The following is a 15,743-nucleotide window of genomic DNA, read 5'->3' on the forward strand; positions in this document are numbered from 1 at the left end:
CACTAAATAATATGCAATTCTGTTTTGCTTGAATTAGGATGTTTCTGCAAAAATGTTGATTTTTTTTTCCTACTCCACAGTCTTTAAACATGTTTCTGCCCACCTTTATCACCAAGAAACCAGAACCTCTTCATTGACATGATTCAGTTTTAAGAGGAAAACATTGCATTTTTCAGTTGTTATAGATAGAGGGGATTTGCATAATTTTTTGTTTAAGTATGTAAAAATTTAGATGCTGTGAAGCAAAAAAATGAACAGTACAGAGGAACTTATATCTTTATACCCTTTCATATATAGTAAAAATGTTAGTATAAGTATGTTGTTTGATAATCCAACAAGGTTGGATTATCAAACAACAAATACCTTGTTTAAGGTATTAGATGTATGTATAATTGCTGACAGAATTGAAACAAGTAACAGTAGAGTTCAGAGTGATAATGACCCCAAGTTCATAGACATGGCAGTTTTGGTTTTTGTTAGGTGAGGCTTGTTTTGTAGCTGGAAGATCCCAACTTAGCCACTTTCAGCATGACATTCCCTGAGGTTTTGGGCTGTGATGCACAGGCTCACTTGTATTTGCACTATTAAACCAAGTTAAAACAATTCTTCCTCAGTAGGAGACTGTTTATATGTTGTTGTTATATTGCAAGGGTTCCATATTGCTAGAGTTTCGTACTTCTGTGATGCTTCTCATAGGTAGCTCCTCTAAGCACTGACTCTTTCTTCTTCTCACAGTAGCAAACTGATGCCAGTTCCCACCAATCCACTCTTTTATAACACTCTTCTTACAGCTGTGGCCTGTTAAAGTCAGGCCTGCTTCTAATCTTTAATAATTATCCCAGCTGCAACTCTTCAGGGGATAAGATTACTTTCTACACTACCTTTATTTACTTATATTCTATCCCCTTACATTTTTACAAGGTTCAGTCAGGCCACTGTAATGGAATGGCCTTATTTCACATGCATCTTTATGCATACAGGCACTGACAGATTAGATTCTCCCTAAATAGAAGTTTTTTGGAAAGCAAGAACCCTCTGCTGAGTCCACCCACCTGTGCCTGTATCCTCATCCCCTCACTGAGCTGCTGGGGAGGAGCTGTTGAGGCCTAATTCCCCAGAACATCAGCAGACGTGTGCTAAGTAGAGACGTCATTTAAAAGCATTATTTTATATATCATTTTAAAGCATTATTATATATATATAATTTTAAAGCATTATTATATATAGATACATATGTGTGTGTGTGTGTATGTGTGTATATATATATGTGTGTGTGTGTGTATGTATATATATGTGTGTGTATGTGTGTATATATATGTGTGTGTGCGTGTATGTGTGTGTGTGTATATATATGTGTGTGTACATGTATGTATATATATGTGTATATATATATGTGTGTGTGTGTATATGTGTGTATATATATATGTATATATATGTGTGCGTGTATATGTGTGTATGTATATGTATATATATGTGTGTGTGTATATGTGTGTATATATATATGTATATATATGTGTGCGTGTATATGTGTGTATGTATATGTATATATATGTGTGTGTGTATATGTATGTATGTATATATATATATAAACACACACACACACACACACACACACATACACACACACATATATATATATATATATATATATATATATATTTTTTTTTTTTTTTTATTTGCAGCCAAGCCTGCCCCGTGTCGTGCTGTCGGGTCTAACAGCCGTGTTGCTCTCCTCTCTCTCTCAGGTGATGACATTTCCCTAGGGGATGTGGATGACCTGCTGAGGCGCGCCCAGTCCCAGGCCAGCTCCACCGACACCGAGCCCTGGCTGCGGCCGGGCACGTCGGCCACGCTGCGGCGGCTGCTGGCGGAGCAGCCCGGGGCAGGGCAGCTGTCCCCGCAGGGCACAGGGCCGCTGTCCCCGCAGAGCGCGCTGCCCATGGGCTGGCACGGCCTCTCCACCGCGCACGGCTGACTCCGCCCGGGAAGCGCCGGGAGGGAGCGCTCGGTCCTGCCGGGAATGCCGCAGGGAGGGAGGGCTCTCCCCGCGTGCAGAGTGGAGCTGTGTGTGTCACTGCAAATAGCAATAATAAAGGATCAGCCGCTGCAGTGCAACGGAGGTGGAGCGCAGGGATGTTTTCTGTTCCGGGACGTGGGACGTGGAGGAATAGCTTGGCGGCTTTTGCACTTTTTGTACAACTTAAGTTTCAGCCTCAGAAACAGAGTGTGGTGTGTGTGAATTTGATATTAAATCAAAGATTTTTTTTTAGGTTTATAGTCAAACTCTGAAACTTTCTGGCATTAGAACAGCCCAAGAGCAGAAGGGCAATAGGTTTTTACCCAAAGAGTAACTTGAACAAGGACACTTGGTTTTCATACAGGATAAAGGCTGTCCTGCATGAAAACACAGCTAACACTTTCATGGAAAAAAAAAATACTATTAACAATGTGTCTTACATTCCCTGACTTGTTGTGTGCTGAAAATACAGATATTGTTGAATATATTTATGTTTCTGATTGAAGAGTTAATAAGTATTTTGTTACTAAAATTATTTTTGTTATAAAAACTGTGAAAGCCGACTTCCATTTTCTTAATTTATGATTTGCTTCAGCTTTTATTTACTCATGAACAAACTGGAGTGTTAAGGCTGTCTCCAAAGAAATAAAAACACATGGAAACATGGAAAATCTCTTCACTAAGAGCACAGAGCTTTAGCAAGAAGGACTGGAGCAAGATTTTAGGAGTTCAGTGAACTACACAACCAAGGTGAAGCTGGGGTAAAGCTGCAACTTTCCTTTTGGTTAGGAAATTCTCACCCAGAGGCCTAAACCTGATCAACAGGGGGAAAAATGACCCTAACAAACCACTGATGAAAACAAGAACTTTTTACAAGGTCTTTTGTTTTTACTACATTGCCACCTTCAAGCTTTTGTAAACCTGACAGAAGGCTACAGCAGTTCCATGATGAGGGCAGGCACTGTTTACTCACAGATGTACTTTCAAACCTGTGTGCTGTTGAGCTTCATGGGCTTAGCACATTCCTTCCCAAAGAGGATTTGCCAAGTCAGGGTAATTCTTACCCAGAATTTCTAGTTCAGCAGTGAGAAGGTTCAACAGTGTGGGTCTGACAGCTGTGGCCACTCAAGCAGGGGCACTGGGCAGTCCCTGACCTGGGCTGGAGCAGGTACCTCAGGCTGCGTGGCTGCTTCAGGCTGGACTTCCCAGAGACTGAGGAAATAACTTTGTGACAATGCTTTCTAATAATACACTTACCACCCTCTCATGCCAAAGTCCACCTTCTGCCTTTTATACTTTGTCACCTGCCCTGATGGCTGTCTCCAGTTGCCTCACAAGTTGGAGACACATTCACTGTACCAACTCCAGGCCAGATGCAGAATTTCTCTTCCTCATCTAACTGCCTACAGAGTTTAACTATTATTTCCTTAATTTTAATTGGAGATTTTTCCCCAGGAGGAGCATTTAGTGTTTCCCTAAAAAGCCACCCTCATTTCACTGCAGTAAGTTTCATAACTGCCACAGACCATCAGAACCTGGCATTCCTTTCCTCCAGTTCAAGGCCAGGATGTGGCACAACCCCTTGTTTGAATTACTTTCTTCACCTGTGCTGTGGCCTGAAACCACTGCAGTTACTTTAACCTCACTGCTCAGCAGCCCTTAGCACCATGAATTCCACTCTTCCTGCAGCTTCCCTCCCTTGGGCACTACTCAGGACACTGAATCCTTTGCATCTTCCCTTTTCAAATCTTTCTTCAGTGCTCTCTGCCTCTCCAAAGTTCAGCTTTTGGCAGGGCCCTTCTGCCTCCCTAACCTTTTATCTTGACAGCCTCACCTACAAAATAAATCTATCTGCAGTCCCAGCCCTGATGGATACTGAGATCACTAAAGGAGAACCAGATTTCTGACAATGATCTTATATGTGAGTGTTCAGAGAGCTGCAAGTTGAACACAATGCCCAGGGCACACCTGGTGCTGCTCTGGCATTGCAAGAACTGAAGAGAGGCACAGAAGAGTTACAATGACACCAAAGCTCAGCCCCAGTGACCCCAAATTAAACAGCTATGGGGCCTTTTCCACATGAGCAATAAATAAGGCATGAAAAGGCCAGGCTATAAAAGAATAATGTCCTTACTGAAGAGGAGTACACAACAAAACAATAAAGCAGTGAGGTTTAAAACCAGAAAGAGCCCCGAAACACCAACTGCCCAAGGTTTTAGATAATTCATTGTACTCACTGCTCTGTCTTGAACACAGATGATTAGAAGCAATTGGGCAGACACACAAGGAACAGGGGCTGTTTAAACAGTGCTCCGGGCAGCAGTGTCAGGGACACCCTGGCAATGGTCTCAGAACAGTAAAACCATGGGGGAGAGTGAGACAATGAATAGGATGGGACACATTATACTCACCCTAAAAATTATTACTGGTCACTGTCAAGGACCTTAGGTCTGGCCTAACACAGCAGTTTAAGATTAAAGCACAGCACAACAAACTGAGCAAGTAAAATACAGTCCAAGAGGAAAGGCTACAATTAATTGAAATAACCTCAATTCTACCCCTTCTGACTCTGGTAATTGCTATTTGGTTTTGCTCCACCTCAATTAACTTTGTGAGCAAATTCTGAACCACAGGTCACAGCATTTAATTCCCTTTTCTGGCTTTTCCAATAGCTATTGCACTGAACTGCTTTTGGAGCCTGCTGTGAATGTCTGTGGCAGATACATCACCCTGAAGGACAGGAGGCTCCCTCACACACCTTGCTCTTCCCACTGCTCTCCCATGCCAGTCAGGAGTTTTGTGGGAAGACACTGGAGAACAATCCAATCCCACTCTTACTAGCAAAACTGAAGACACTGACACAGCTGAGCGGGCTGATGTGTTCCAAGTCAGCAGAACTGTAATCCCAGCCCTTCCCTTCCCTTCCCCCTTTATCCAGCAGCTGTTTGGTGCTTGTGTTTTAATCCCCAGAGAGCAAAGTGCAGCTCTGAGCTTCTTTCTGTGCAGCGCTATGGGGTCCATCTGGCCAGTACATGTAGCGCTTTTATTCTCCTCCAGCCCTGCCCACCTTTTTTTTTTTTTTTTAATTTACCACTCCTTTCCCCTTGTATTTGTCTCTAACAGTGAGAAGAGGCATCCCAGGCACCCAGAGAGCACCCAGCTTTCTGCTCCCAGGGTCTGGGGTTTGCTCCTTTGAAACAAAAGCATGAGAGGCAAAGCAAACTGTAAAACAAGTAGCTGTGGATTAGACTGGTTTTGATTGCACTGATGAAAGAGTTCAAAAACTTTATTGACCTATAACCTGATTAGAATATGCCAGATGAGAACCAAATATTGTACAGAAAGTTGTACAGAATTTTTTTACATAGAAAACTTTACATATCTGTACCATATACATTTTGTCCATCTGAAAAAAATTTCTACATCCATTGTAATACAGAATGCTTGACAATCTCGTCTGTTAACCATCAGAGCACAATTCACAGTATGAATACATTTCCAATAAATTTAACCATCCCCAAACCATGCCAGATTTGTTACTTGAATATATCCAACATTAAATTCTGTACATAAGAGTGAAATCTACATCAACCAAAAAACATCTGACAGCAGACACAACCTAGACTTGTTTGCAGTGATTCAAGTTCCAGTCCTTGAAGGATCATCATTTCAATGGCTCGTTATATTTCAAAGCCCTAAAACAAGTATATTACAGGTAGTTATGTCAGTCGTGATATTTCTACCGCTGTTCTTGACAAAAGTCGGCAACAATAACTTCTGGGCTACAATGAAACAAAACAAAACAAAAATAACAAAAAAGGAAGAAAAAAAAAAATCACAACCCAAAAAAGAAACCCAAACTTCTAGTGCATTTGGTAAACAAGGAAGAGTTATGGGCTTTCAACAAATCAGTATTACAGAAATAAAATAATTTGGGAAGAACTGTATAATGTTAAAGAGTTTATATTACAGATCTGCATCTCTGTACATTTTCACAGAAGGATGATTACCAATGTCTCAGACAGCCTGAGTGTGCAAAAATCTTAGAATATCAGACATAGTTGCTAAATATTTTTTTCCATGAACAATAATCTCCATTTTCTTTTCACTATAAACATTTTATCCTTCAAAATACAGCTCTCCTGAGTTGTACTTCTCGCAGAAGCTCAAACCTTTACATATATATGTTTCTTTGGGTACACTTCACTTTCACACCCGCCATAAACATCTGTTGCTATGCTGCTGTCAGGGACAGTAAAGGACACTGCAGCCCGTGCTGACAAGGGAGACTGTGCTATAAACTGGCTCTGTGCTCAGCAGGAGCCAGGCAAGAGAAACCGATGGGAGAGAATCCGCCAGGAAAGAGAGGGACTGGAGTGCTGCAAGCCTTAATTACAGTTGGAAGCGTCTGTACCGTTAACCCTTGGATACACACTGCCAGAGAAAGAAACCGTTTACATGGAGATCCAGACACAATGGCCCAGCTACCTGGTCCTTTTATTTAGCTGAGGAATATAAACTTGGAAACAGAGCATCACTATCTGCTAATGCTTGCTTATCCCAGGCTCTTGTTCTGGTGGTTGGGATATCTGGAAAACCACCCCGATCCGCAGGAAAAACCTTCGCAACACAGCCCGGAGCTCAGGAATCAGGTCAAACTGCATGATTTCACACAGCAAAGGGTAGTAGAACGAGGCATGGGCCTTGAACTGAGGAGAAAACAAACAAGAAATAACTCTGTTATACATGGGTACACCTCAGAAAGCACACTGCAAAATCAGAATATTAAATACTCTCCCAAATGAGGGTGAGAAACCCACAAAGCGACAAGCAGAAACACCTTTACAACTGAAATTAGCAGTGCTAGAATAAGGCTAAGACAGCTGTGATATACTCTGACAGATGCTCACCAGCTACACAAAGCTCCTTACTAATGCTTATTCTCCAAGAGGAAATATTTTTCTATTATGAGCTTTTTTCTTGCAGTTGGCCTTTTTCATCACTTAATTATTTCAGCCAAGTGTTCTTAGAGGGAGATTAAACAGGGATTTATTTACTGCAGAACTGCTTTGGAGAAGGTCAAGATGTATGTGTACCTGCAGCACTGGCAGCAGAAACAAGAGTTAATTCTTTGAATAAAATATCATCACTAATTGTCTTCCTCAGCAGGAGAGGGGTAAAAAACAATTTAACACACACTTCTAAAGGATTCCAGCATCTTTAAACTTCTCTGACACATTTTATTTTATCACTCATTGCACCTTCACACTGAATTATTAGTGTCAGTATCTGTCAAGTGCAGTTTGAATGTATATTCCCTCAACACGAGAGCGTCTACAGAGCAGCAGGAGCTTTCAAAGTCAAGTCTGTAACTGTGTGTGATGAACCAGTCTGGAACTACTTCTTACCTGTACATGTCATCTCAAACATCATTGCAAACAGTTACTTACCCTTTCATCACTTATCTTCAGGACTTTAGTCAAAAATAAGAGTAAAAGGTTAGTCCAGGCTTCCCGATGGCTTTCTGATGTAAGAGTGAGGAAATAGCTCAGAGCCTCGCTGCAGACACTGGAGACAAAAGACACAAAAATATTATAAATCACATTTCCTTCTGAGCTCTACTGCAGAAAGAGAGCTCTGGCTTTGCAAATTCTGGCAGTGTAAAGCCCTGGTGTAGAACAGCATTGCTTTATGAAAGCTGCTCTAAGCCTGGCTAATGACAAAAAGCAGTGACCTTGTTCAAGTCAAACCCAAAGTCCTAGGACTTTAGTAATAAATAAGCTGACAAAATGTGATTATATTGTCCGTGAATGTATTTGAAACATATCAAGTGCTCTTTGAGAGGTATCTGACAAAGCATTACGTGGGCTTTAGGAATATCTCATGTTGATGTAACCAGGCAGTTTTCAGCTCTGCTTCCTAGTCTTTAAGTCTTAGCCTTAAGTGTTGCTGGTGAGGTTTAAAGCCCTCCCTTATTCTAACAGTTGCTTGAAAACTTTATAAACAAAAAACATTCAGATCAATAACCAAAAGAGCCAAAGGCCTCTGTATGCTCACAAGGCTGCCAGAGCCCAGTGTCCATTTCTGAAAATGAGAACAAACAGTGCCAGCTGCCTAAAATACCTGAGGTTAGTGAAAGAAAAAACAGGGCTTAGGTGATAGCTGCTTTCCTTTTTAAAGAAGAGCCCCCACCTACCCACATGATACAAAACAAGGTGAAAAAAAATCTTTGTTCTCCCTGCAAAACATGCAATGGGAACAAAAAGGAGAGACAGCATCAGTAGCTGGAGGCACAGCACTCCCCACAGAACATAAACCTCTTAATATTACCTGTGACCACCACACACAGGTGTCGGCTCTAGAAATTTACTGCAAACAAGAGATGGTTTGTCCTTTTAAACCACCCACCCCCTTTCTTTAACATGAGAAATAACACCACAGGCTCAGCTCCACGGGCCTTACTTCAGCAGCCTCTGCTGCACCTCCTCCCAGGCGCTGGTGCGGCTCTCGTCCATGTACATGCGGAACAGGATGCGCAGCCCGCAGGCCAGGCTGCTCGTCTCCTGCTTCAGCAGGTTGGGCTTGGACTTGCCTTTGAAACCTATGGGAATTCCAAGCATCCACTGAGATTTTTGGTTCAGTTTATTACAGTCCCCCACTTCTCTTTCTTAGCATCTTCTGCACACAGACAGAAGAATCACCTCAGTTAATTATTTTCTCATAATATTTATTACAATGGAGCATTGCTAAAAATCAACCTATTTATACGTGCCATAATTGTGTTTGGCACCCATTTTTAGTATCAGTTTATAACTGGCTGTGAAACCTGTGCTTGTGCCTGCAGTTTCCAAGCATGGGACTCACACCTACAGCCAAGAATCAGCTTGGCAGCTGTACCTCAGTGAAACCTTAAATTTTAGGAAATCAGAGATATTTGCGCCTCCACAGATTAGGTCTCTTCCCTTTATGAATCCTACACTTATAGAGCCAAAGCTTCTACTTTTACATTTAGCATCAAAGTACTCCTGCCCTATTTTTGGGTCAATTCACACTGTCACAAAGTATTTCTTCAAGAGGACTGACTCACCTGCTTTCCAGAGAGCAGTTCTTTGTTCATTGTTTGAATTAAATGCTTTAGCAAATCTGTGAGATTCCAGCAGACAATCAAGAAGTTTGAAAAGCTGCTGTGATGTTAGGAAACGATACATCCCTTGATCCTGTGTATCCACATGGACATCAAAGTCTACTGCATCTCTCTATTGAAAAAAGGGAAACAGGAAGAAAAAGATTTGAAGGAAAAAATTCACAACTGTTTTCAGCAAGCTCCTGTGATAACTCAATCCTACCCTGTTTACATCTGTATTTGTACTTAAACTTAACACTGTATTAAAGGTGGTATCCACATCCCAGATATACAAATCCCCTAGAGCAATACATGTTTAAATCTCCACAGTGCTGCCCTGGCACAGCAAATGCAATTTAATGGAAGCTGTACAAGATCTCAACAGGCCAATGGAAATTCTCAAATGCATGTAAAAATTATAAATTAGCAGATGCTACAGGAGTTTGAGAAACTTAACACCTTTGGAAGAAAATTTGTTAAAAAGAGAGGTACCTATCAGTTCCACTTACTTGTGCTGCTGCTAGATTCTCTGCATCCTCTTTTTTGCTAGTTGCTGGGAAGAACACAATGTTGTCGATCGTCTGAATGAGTTCCAGCTGCACAACACACTTGATCAAAAGAGCAGCAAATAACTTCTGTTCTGGAAATTCTTTAAAGGAAAGAAAATTACTTGTTAACTAAAGAACTTTTCTGAGCTGTTTTGAGGGTATGTTGAAGAACAGTTTAACTTCATGAACATGTGTAAAGCAAACCTGGAATCCACCTGCTGGAATTACTAACACCAGGAGAGATCACCATGTTACCAACTGGAACTTCTTAAAAAACTGTTTCCTGAAGTTGTCTGTGATACACTGGATCAACCTGGTTTAGCGTTACCTAAAAGTCACCAAAATTAGTGACTTGGACTTCCAGGGCAATATCAAGAGCCAGAGGCTACTCCCAGGCAGGAGGCTTAGCACAGCACTGGCACCATGCTTGTTTCCATGCTTGTTGGCAAGTACTAATGAAACACATGACCATTTTAAGCAATGAAATACAACTGCACAAGGATCTTAAATAAGGGTTTGATAAACTCTCCTCAAATCATAGACAGAATTCTTTTTCAGCTACTGCTTCTGTTGCATTTTGCACTGAAAAATCTCTGCTCCTAAGAAAAGAAATCTCACACAGCACTGTAAGGAGATTACTATTTTTAATATTTTGCTTTGGGTAAAAAGCCTAGAAGCTTGCAGTTTAACTCTGTTTTAAAAATCTAAGAGGCAAAAAATGTGGACCCACAGGAGTCCAAGAAAATTCTGTCATACTACAAGAAGACAAAAATTTAAACGATGTGATTTCTTCACATCATGTTTCTGAAATCACAGCTGAGACTGTAACTAATATATCAAACATCCAGTTCATACTACTCTGCACAGATAAAAACTCCAAACCCCTGCAGAGTACACACTTGCTGCTGGCCTGGCTTTAGTTGCTTCCTCTGCTACCGTGGCCCCTGTGCTGGGCTGAAATGGGCGTCCATCTGAAGGTCGAGGCTGGATGGAGTCATGGATATCTACTGACTTCTGGGAGATTGTATCCTGAAAAGAAAAAAAAAGGAAAAATAAGTAATTAACTTACAGAAAACTTCTAGTAATTGGTAATAGTGCTGTGCCCTTCAGAGCTCAAGACATGTGCTGTTTCAACACTGCACTTTCATTGACTTGAGTCATACCTGCTATGAGCATTCATGAAAGATGTACCAGAAAGATGAGCTACTAAGAAACAACTGAAAATTTAACAAGTAACAAATACTTAAGCACACAGAAAATGCAATGAGCAGCATTTTTCAGATAGGTTTTTGCACTCCCTCCAAGCATTTCTTCTGTCACTCAAGAGTTACTACAGCTTTTACCAGATCAAGTGCAGGAGGTTTGCTGGCAGGTTCCTGCTACTATATTTGACATAAATGGATCAAAAATACAGCCAATATGTTTACATCAAACCACTATAAATGAGACATGGTACAGCACAAAGGTACAATACCCATATAATGAGAACTGGCCTTCACAAACATTTACTTTGTTGAAGCTGGATTATGGTAACACTTCATAAAGATAAATGGAGGAAGTCAGGCTCTCTTAGTAAAGCTCATCTGGACCATTATCCTTGAGCAACTTGTATCAAGTGCTTCATTAATCTATAAAGAACTTTATGCAGCAATCTTGTGAGAATGTCCAAAAGCTAAACTAATTCTCATCAATAGCAAGGCAGCTACAGGAGCTGTCACTTGCAGGCAAATCCAGACTTCACACCAGTTTCTTCAGTCAAACCTAAGAAATCTGGTGGTTATACAAATTTTCTACTTTAAATTGATATTTAAGGTCTTATTACAAGAGAAAATTTGGAGGCAAAAAAAGTCAGTCTGCCAATCTATCCCTCTTCAGCAGTTTCTCTTCTTTCCAGTACAAAATGAAAGAAAACCATGACCCAAACCACAAAACAACTCAAAGCCCAAATACAGTATTAGAGAAACCTGCCAGACACACGACATTACCTAAAACAAACACAGGTAACTACCTACAGCCAATTTATGGAAGTCAACTTTGCTGCAAACAAATACATACTTCTTTATCAATTAATTCCTTGCCATTTTTAAACATTAAAATAGCACTTGAGCTGGAAAAAAAATTCACAAAAATTAAAATAGAAAAATGTATTTAAAGCAAGTATATTTTACCTATTCTACATCACAACACATTTGTACTGAGCTCTTGCAATCTTAAATTATTGTTTTATTTATTTCAGCAGCTTACCAGTTTTTCTTTTGCATCAGAAGGAGAGCCAGAGCAGAACTCCCCACCAACTGGTCTCCAAGTCAGCAGCCTTAAAAACATAACACCAGTCCCAAAATTTACCAAGTTTCAAATATAAATCAGAACCAACACTCTAAAAAGTCCCCTTTGAGATGGTGTGGGGTTTTTGCATTAATTTTAATTCTAAATGCACTTTATTTTTTCACATGTTTAAAAGTGTAAGTACTGTGTTTGTTGAACTTCAACATTTCTGTCAACTACCTTGGATGGACAAGTGGACCATATTGAGGTGGATTAGCTTTTCTCAGAAATACTGGATTTGTCTTAAGGCAGAGTTTTAGTGCCATTAGTGGGCCTCTTCTCCCACACTGCCTTAAACTTGATCTAGAATAAAGAATGAATCTACTCCAGAAGAAGCCTCATTAACATTTGAGATGTTTTGCATTCTCTGTCTGGAGTATATTCCAGGATTATATTTCTATTTCCAATTAAAAATTCACCACTTCCACTCAGGATTCATTGCTGATATAAGGTATCAAATCACTGACAATACTTCTGATCTCTTCCCTGCTGGTTTCCTATAGGACATGACTGTCTTGAGGATCTTAACCTTAGCATTAAAAAAATGCCTACACTAATTGTAATTTACTGATACTGTCTGTGCTGCCAAGAATTGAGGGAAATTGCATTAAATAAACTAAGTTGTCCCACTGTTTCTTGTTCTATCCAATTCACTGCTGCAAAGTAAGATTGGAATTACTTGTCATTGTCATGGTCTCAAACTCTTTAGTCTCCATCTGTGCGAGGTAACACATATTGGACATTTGTGTCTGCATTTCCTAAGGGACAGTTTTTACATCAAGTTAAGCTTCCTAAGTGAATGTACCACTGATCTCCAGAAAACTGAATACTGGATAACTAAAAAGACAAATAAGATAAAAACTTGAGGCATGTAATAAGGCAACAAATAGAATAGAATAGAGAACTGAATTGATTCCTGAAAGCTGCAAGAACATAAATTGAGGCATTGGGATAATGAACCACTATGAGCTGGTAGAGGCTGGACCACCATAATCTGTGCAAGGAACCAATTCTAACTCTTGAATATTTTGAAGAGGGCACTCACACTGGATTTCTCAGCACCAGAAAGCCAAGACTCACTCTTACAAAGCTTCAGAAAATTTAAATTAACAAAAATTATGAACAGAAGAGAAATTAAACTAGAAGAGAAATTCAAGTAAAAGAATAATTAAAGAAACCATTACAATAAGCAAAAATCGATAGGCTGGACGAGCAAAGAGCGAGGTGGACTGAAAACTGACTGAACAGCTAAGCCAAGAGGATGGTGATTAGGTGCCCAGAATCTAGCTGGAGGCCAGTGGTACAGCAGTCAATGCTGGGTTCAATCTGTCCATCTTAATGGACACTTCAATGGACAATGCCCATCACCCAGACGGGGCAGAGAGGACTCTCAGGAAGCTGGATGACACAGAGTAGGAGGAGTGGCTGATACACCAGAGGGTCATGCTGCAATCCAGAGGGACCTCCACAGGCTGGAGAATTGGCTGACGGGAACCCTGTGCAGTTCAGTGAGGGCAGAACAAAGTTCTCCCCCTGGGGAGGAGCAAGGCCAAAGACCCCAGGATGTGCTGGGGCTGCCCAGCTGGGGAGCAGCCTGGCCTGCAGAGAAGGCCCTGGGATCCTGCTGGCCACCAGGCTGGATGTGAGTGAGCAGGGTGCCCTCGCTGCAGGGAAAGCAAACGCTGTCCTGGGCTGTGTGAGGAGAGCTGCCAGCAGGAGGGAAGGGGACCCTGCCCCTCTGCTCAGCACTGTGGCCAGTCCTGGGCTGCCCAGTTTGAGAGATGTGGACCTGCTGGAGAAAGTTCAGCAAAAAGCCACAAAGGTGAAGAAGGAACCAAAGCATCTCTCCCATAAGGAGAGTCTGAGACAATGGGGACTGTCCAGCTTGGAAAAGAAAAGGCTCAGGACATCTTATCAACACACTATAAATATCTGAAATGTGGGAGGAAAGCAGAGCCAGGCCTTTTCCAGTGGTTCCCAATGCCAGGACCAGAGGCAATGGTACGAACACAGGAAGTTCCCTAGGAGCATTAGGAAACACTTTTTCACTGTGAGGGTGATCAAACACAAGGCAGAGGTTGCCCAGAAAGGCTGTGGAGCTTCCCCCCTTGGAGATATTTGAAAGTCAGGACATGGTGATGGGAAAAGTGCTCTGGGGTGGCCATGCCTAAGCACAGGGGTTGGGCTACAAAACCTCCAGAGCCCTTTCCAACTTCAGCCACTCATTCTGTATGAGTACCTTCAGCTATCAACACCTCGGTGATGTGCAGAAGCCTGGCAGCAGCATGGCCTCTGGTTTTCTAGTAACTGACCCTTGCAGAAATTGGTAGCTGAGTAAATATTATAGTACATTTTCCAAACAAGGATATATGATCAACTCTCTCTGCAAAAAAGTAACTTGCCAAGAACCAGCAGAGGCTGATGCTGCAACTAAGAACTCGTGCAGCCAATGTTGCAGCTCTTAAATTAGAGAAGCTGCACAACATCTGGAAGATGTTTCATATGAATGCTAAAAAAGAACAAATGAAACTCTACCTGATCAGACTAATAAGAACTTCTGCCAGAAGATACTTCACACTCCAGAGATTCACAGCCTCTGACTATTTGAAGGCAACTGGCAATAAAGCACTTGCCCATAAAGTTTTTATATATACCATTGTGTGATTTGTCTTCATTTCAACATTAACTACTGTGTTACTTCCAAGCATGGAAAAACAAAGGTAAAGAGATCATTTGCCTTCTCTAAGCACTGGGGCAGGCACCACAACAAGCTGAATATTAGAACTGGGTGGTTTTATTAAAACTGGTAAATAAACTGATAACAATTTTTTTGCATTGTCAAAAAAATAAAATAATAAAAACACTAAGGATGGGAGGGGAGAAAAAGCTCCATTGCAAAAGAAAAAAAGGATAATAGAGGGATTAGAAATAAAATATGAAATGTCAGCCAAACCAGGAGTCTCAGAAAAAGAACCAGATGTCATAAAAAGAGAGGCAAAAAAGAAGTATCCTCCTAGGACTCAGAAAGAGAAAGAAACAAAGATGTGTACCCTCACATAAAATCAAAATAAAGACTACAAAAGTTGGGAACCTCCCAGAAATTTAAAAAGGAATAACATAATGAAGTTCTCAAAAGATGGTAGAGAAAGATTAAAAGAGAAAGAAAGTTAAAGGAAGGAGTTGGATACTCTCCTAAGGAAAAGAACCCATTTGAGAAGCAAATGATGAGAGGCCTCAACATCAAAGTGAATAATACACATATTTCAAATTAGATATAACTAAAGGCAACAAGAGTATTTTGAGTATGTCTAAATATTAAGATATTCAAAATGCTGCTCTAGAAAGGTTTCTACTATTCAATTATAGAATACCCAGAAATGTAAGTTTTGATCATAAGTTGAAACCAAAGCAAATGTTCTGCTAGTGAATATTAACTTCAAAATCTTTCCAAGTACAGGCCCTAATAAGTTAGGGTTAATTCAGCTAAACTTCCACATCCAGAGATGTGGCTTCCAATTTTATTTTTGGCAGTTACCAAAATACAGAAGTATCTTGCTAGCTTCCCAAATATTTCAGCTTCATTTCAGACTTATTTATGGAATTAATTTATACCTACTTACTTAGAAAACAAAAGTGAGGTAGTGACAGATTTTATCTTTTAATAGATGAATGAAGCTCTCTTACAGTGCTGTCTGATATGCAACTCTAAAATTGGAGGAATTTTAGAGGG

General features: G+C 40.7%; 2 protein-coding genes across 9 annotated transcripts in view; one reads left to right on the forward strand and one right to left on the reverse strand.

Moving 5' to 3' along the window:
- Nucleotides 1-2,549, forward strand: part of CSPP1 (centrosome and spindle pole associated protein 1) — a 62,400-nt gene extending 59,851 nt beyond the window's left edge. For all 7 annotated transcript variants that reach the window (XM_063169797.1, XM_063169822.1, XM_063169806.1 and 4 more), the window contains one exon: nucleotides 1,746-2,549. In XM_063169797.1, the coding sequence (XP_063025867.1) occupies nucleotides 1,746-1,975 (230 nt within the window). In that variant the 3' untranslated portion in view covers nucleotides 1,976-2,549. The remainder of the gene's footprint in view (nucleotides 1-1,745) is intronic.
- Nucleotides 2,550-5,270: 2,721 nt separating this feature from the next.
- ARFGEF1 (ADP ribosylation factor guanine nucleotide exchange factor 1) overlaps nucleotides 5,271-15,743 on the reverse strand; it is an 85,703-nt gene continuing 75,230 nt past the window's right edge. For both annotated transcript variants that reach the window (XM_063169865.1, XM_063169856.1), the window contains exons 33-39: nucleotides 11,933-12,002; nucleotides 10,588-10,717; nucleotides 9,650-9,789; nucleotides 9,105-9,273; nucleotides 8,480-8,618; nucleotides 7,468-7,585; nucleotides 5,271-6,726 (exon numbers count right to left, since the gene is read on the reverse strand). In XM_063169865.1, coding sequence (XP_063025935.1) covers nucleotides 6,562-6,726; nucleotides 7,468-7,585; nucleotides 8,480-8,618; nucleotides 9,105-9,273; nucleotides 9,650-9,789; nucleotides 10,588-10,717; nucleotides 11,933-12,002 — 931 coding nt within the window. In that variant the 3' untranslated portion in view covers nucleotides 5,271-6,561. The remainder of the gene's footprint in view (nucleotides 6,727-7,467; nucleotides 7,586-8,479; nucleotides 8,619-9,104; nucleotides 9,274-9,649; nucleotides 9,790-10,587; nucleotides 10,718-11,932; nucleotides 12,003-15,743) is intronic.

The sequence above is a fragment of the Melospiza melodia genome, chromosome 1 (genome assembly GCF_035770615.1).
Source record: "Melospiza melodia melodia isolate bMelMel2 chromosome 1, bMelMel2.pri, whole genome shotgun sequence".
In the NCBI taxonomy this organism is placed as follows: domain Eukaryota; kingdom Metazoa; phylum Chordata; class Aves; order Passeriformes; family Passerellidae; genus Melospiza; species Melospiza melodia.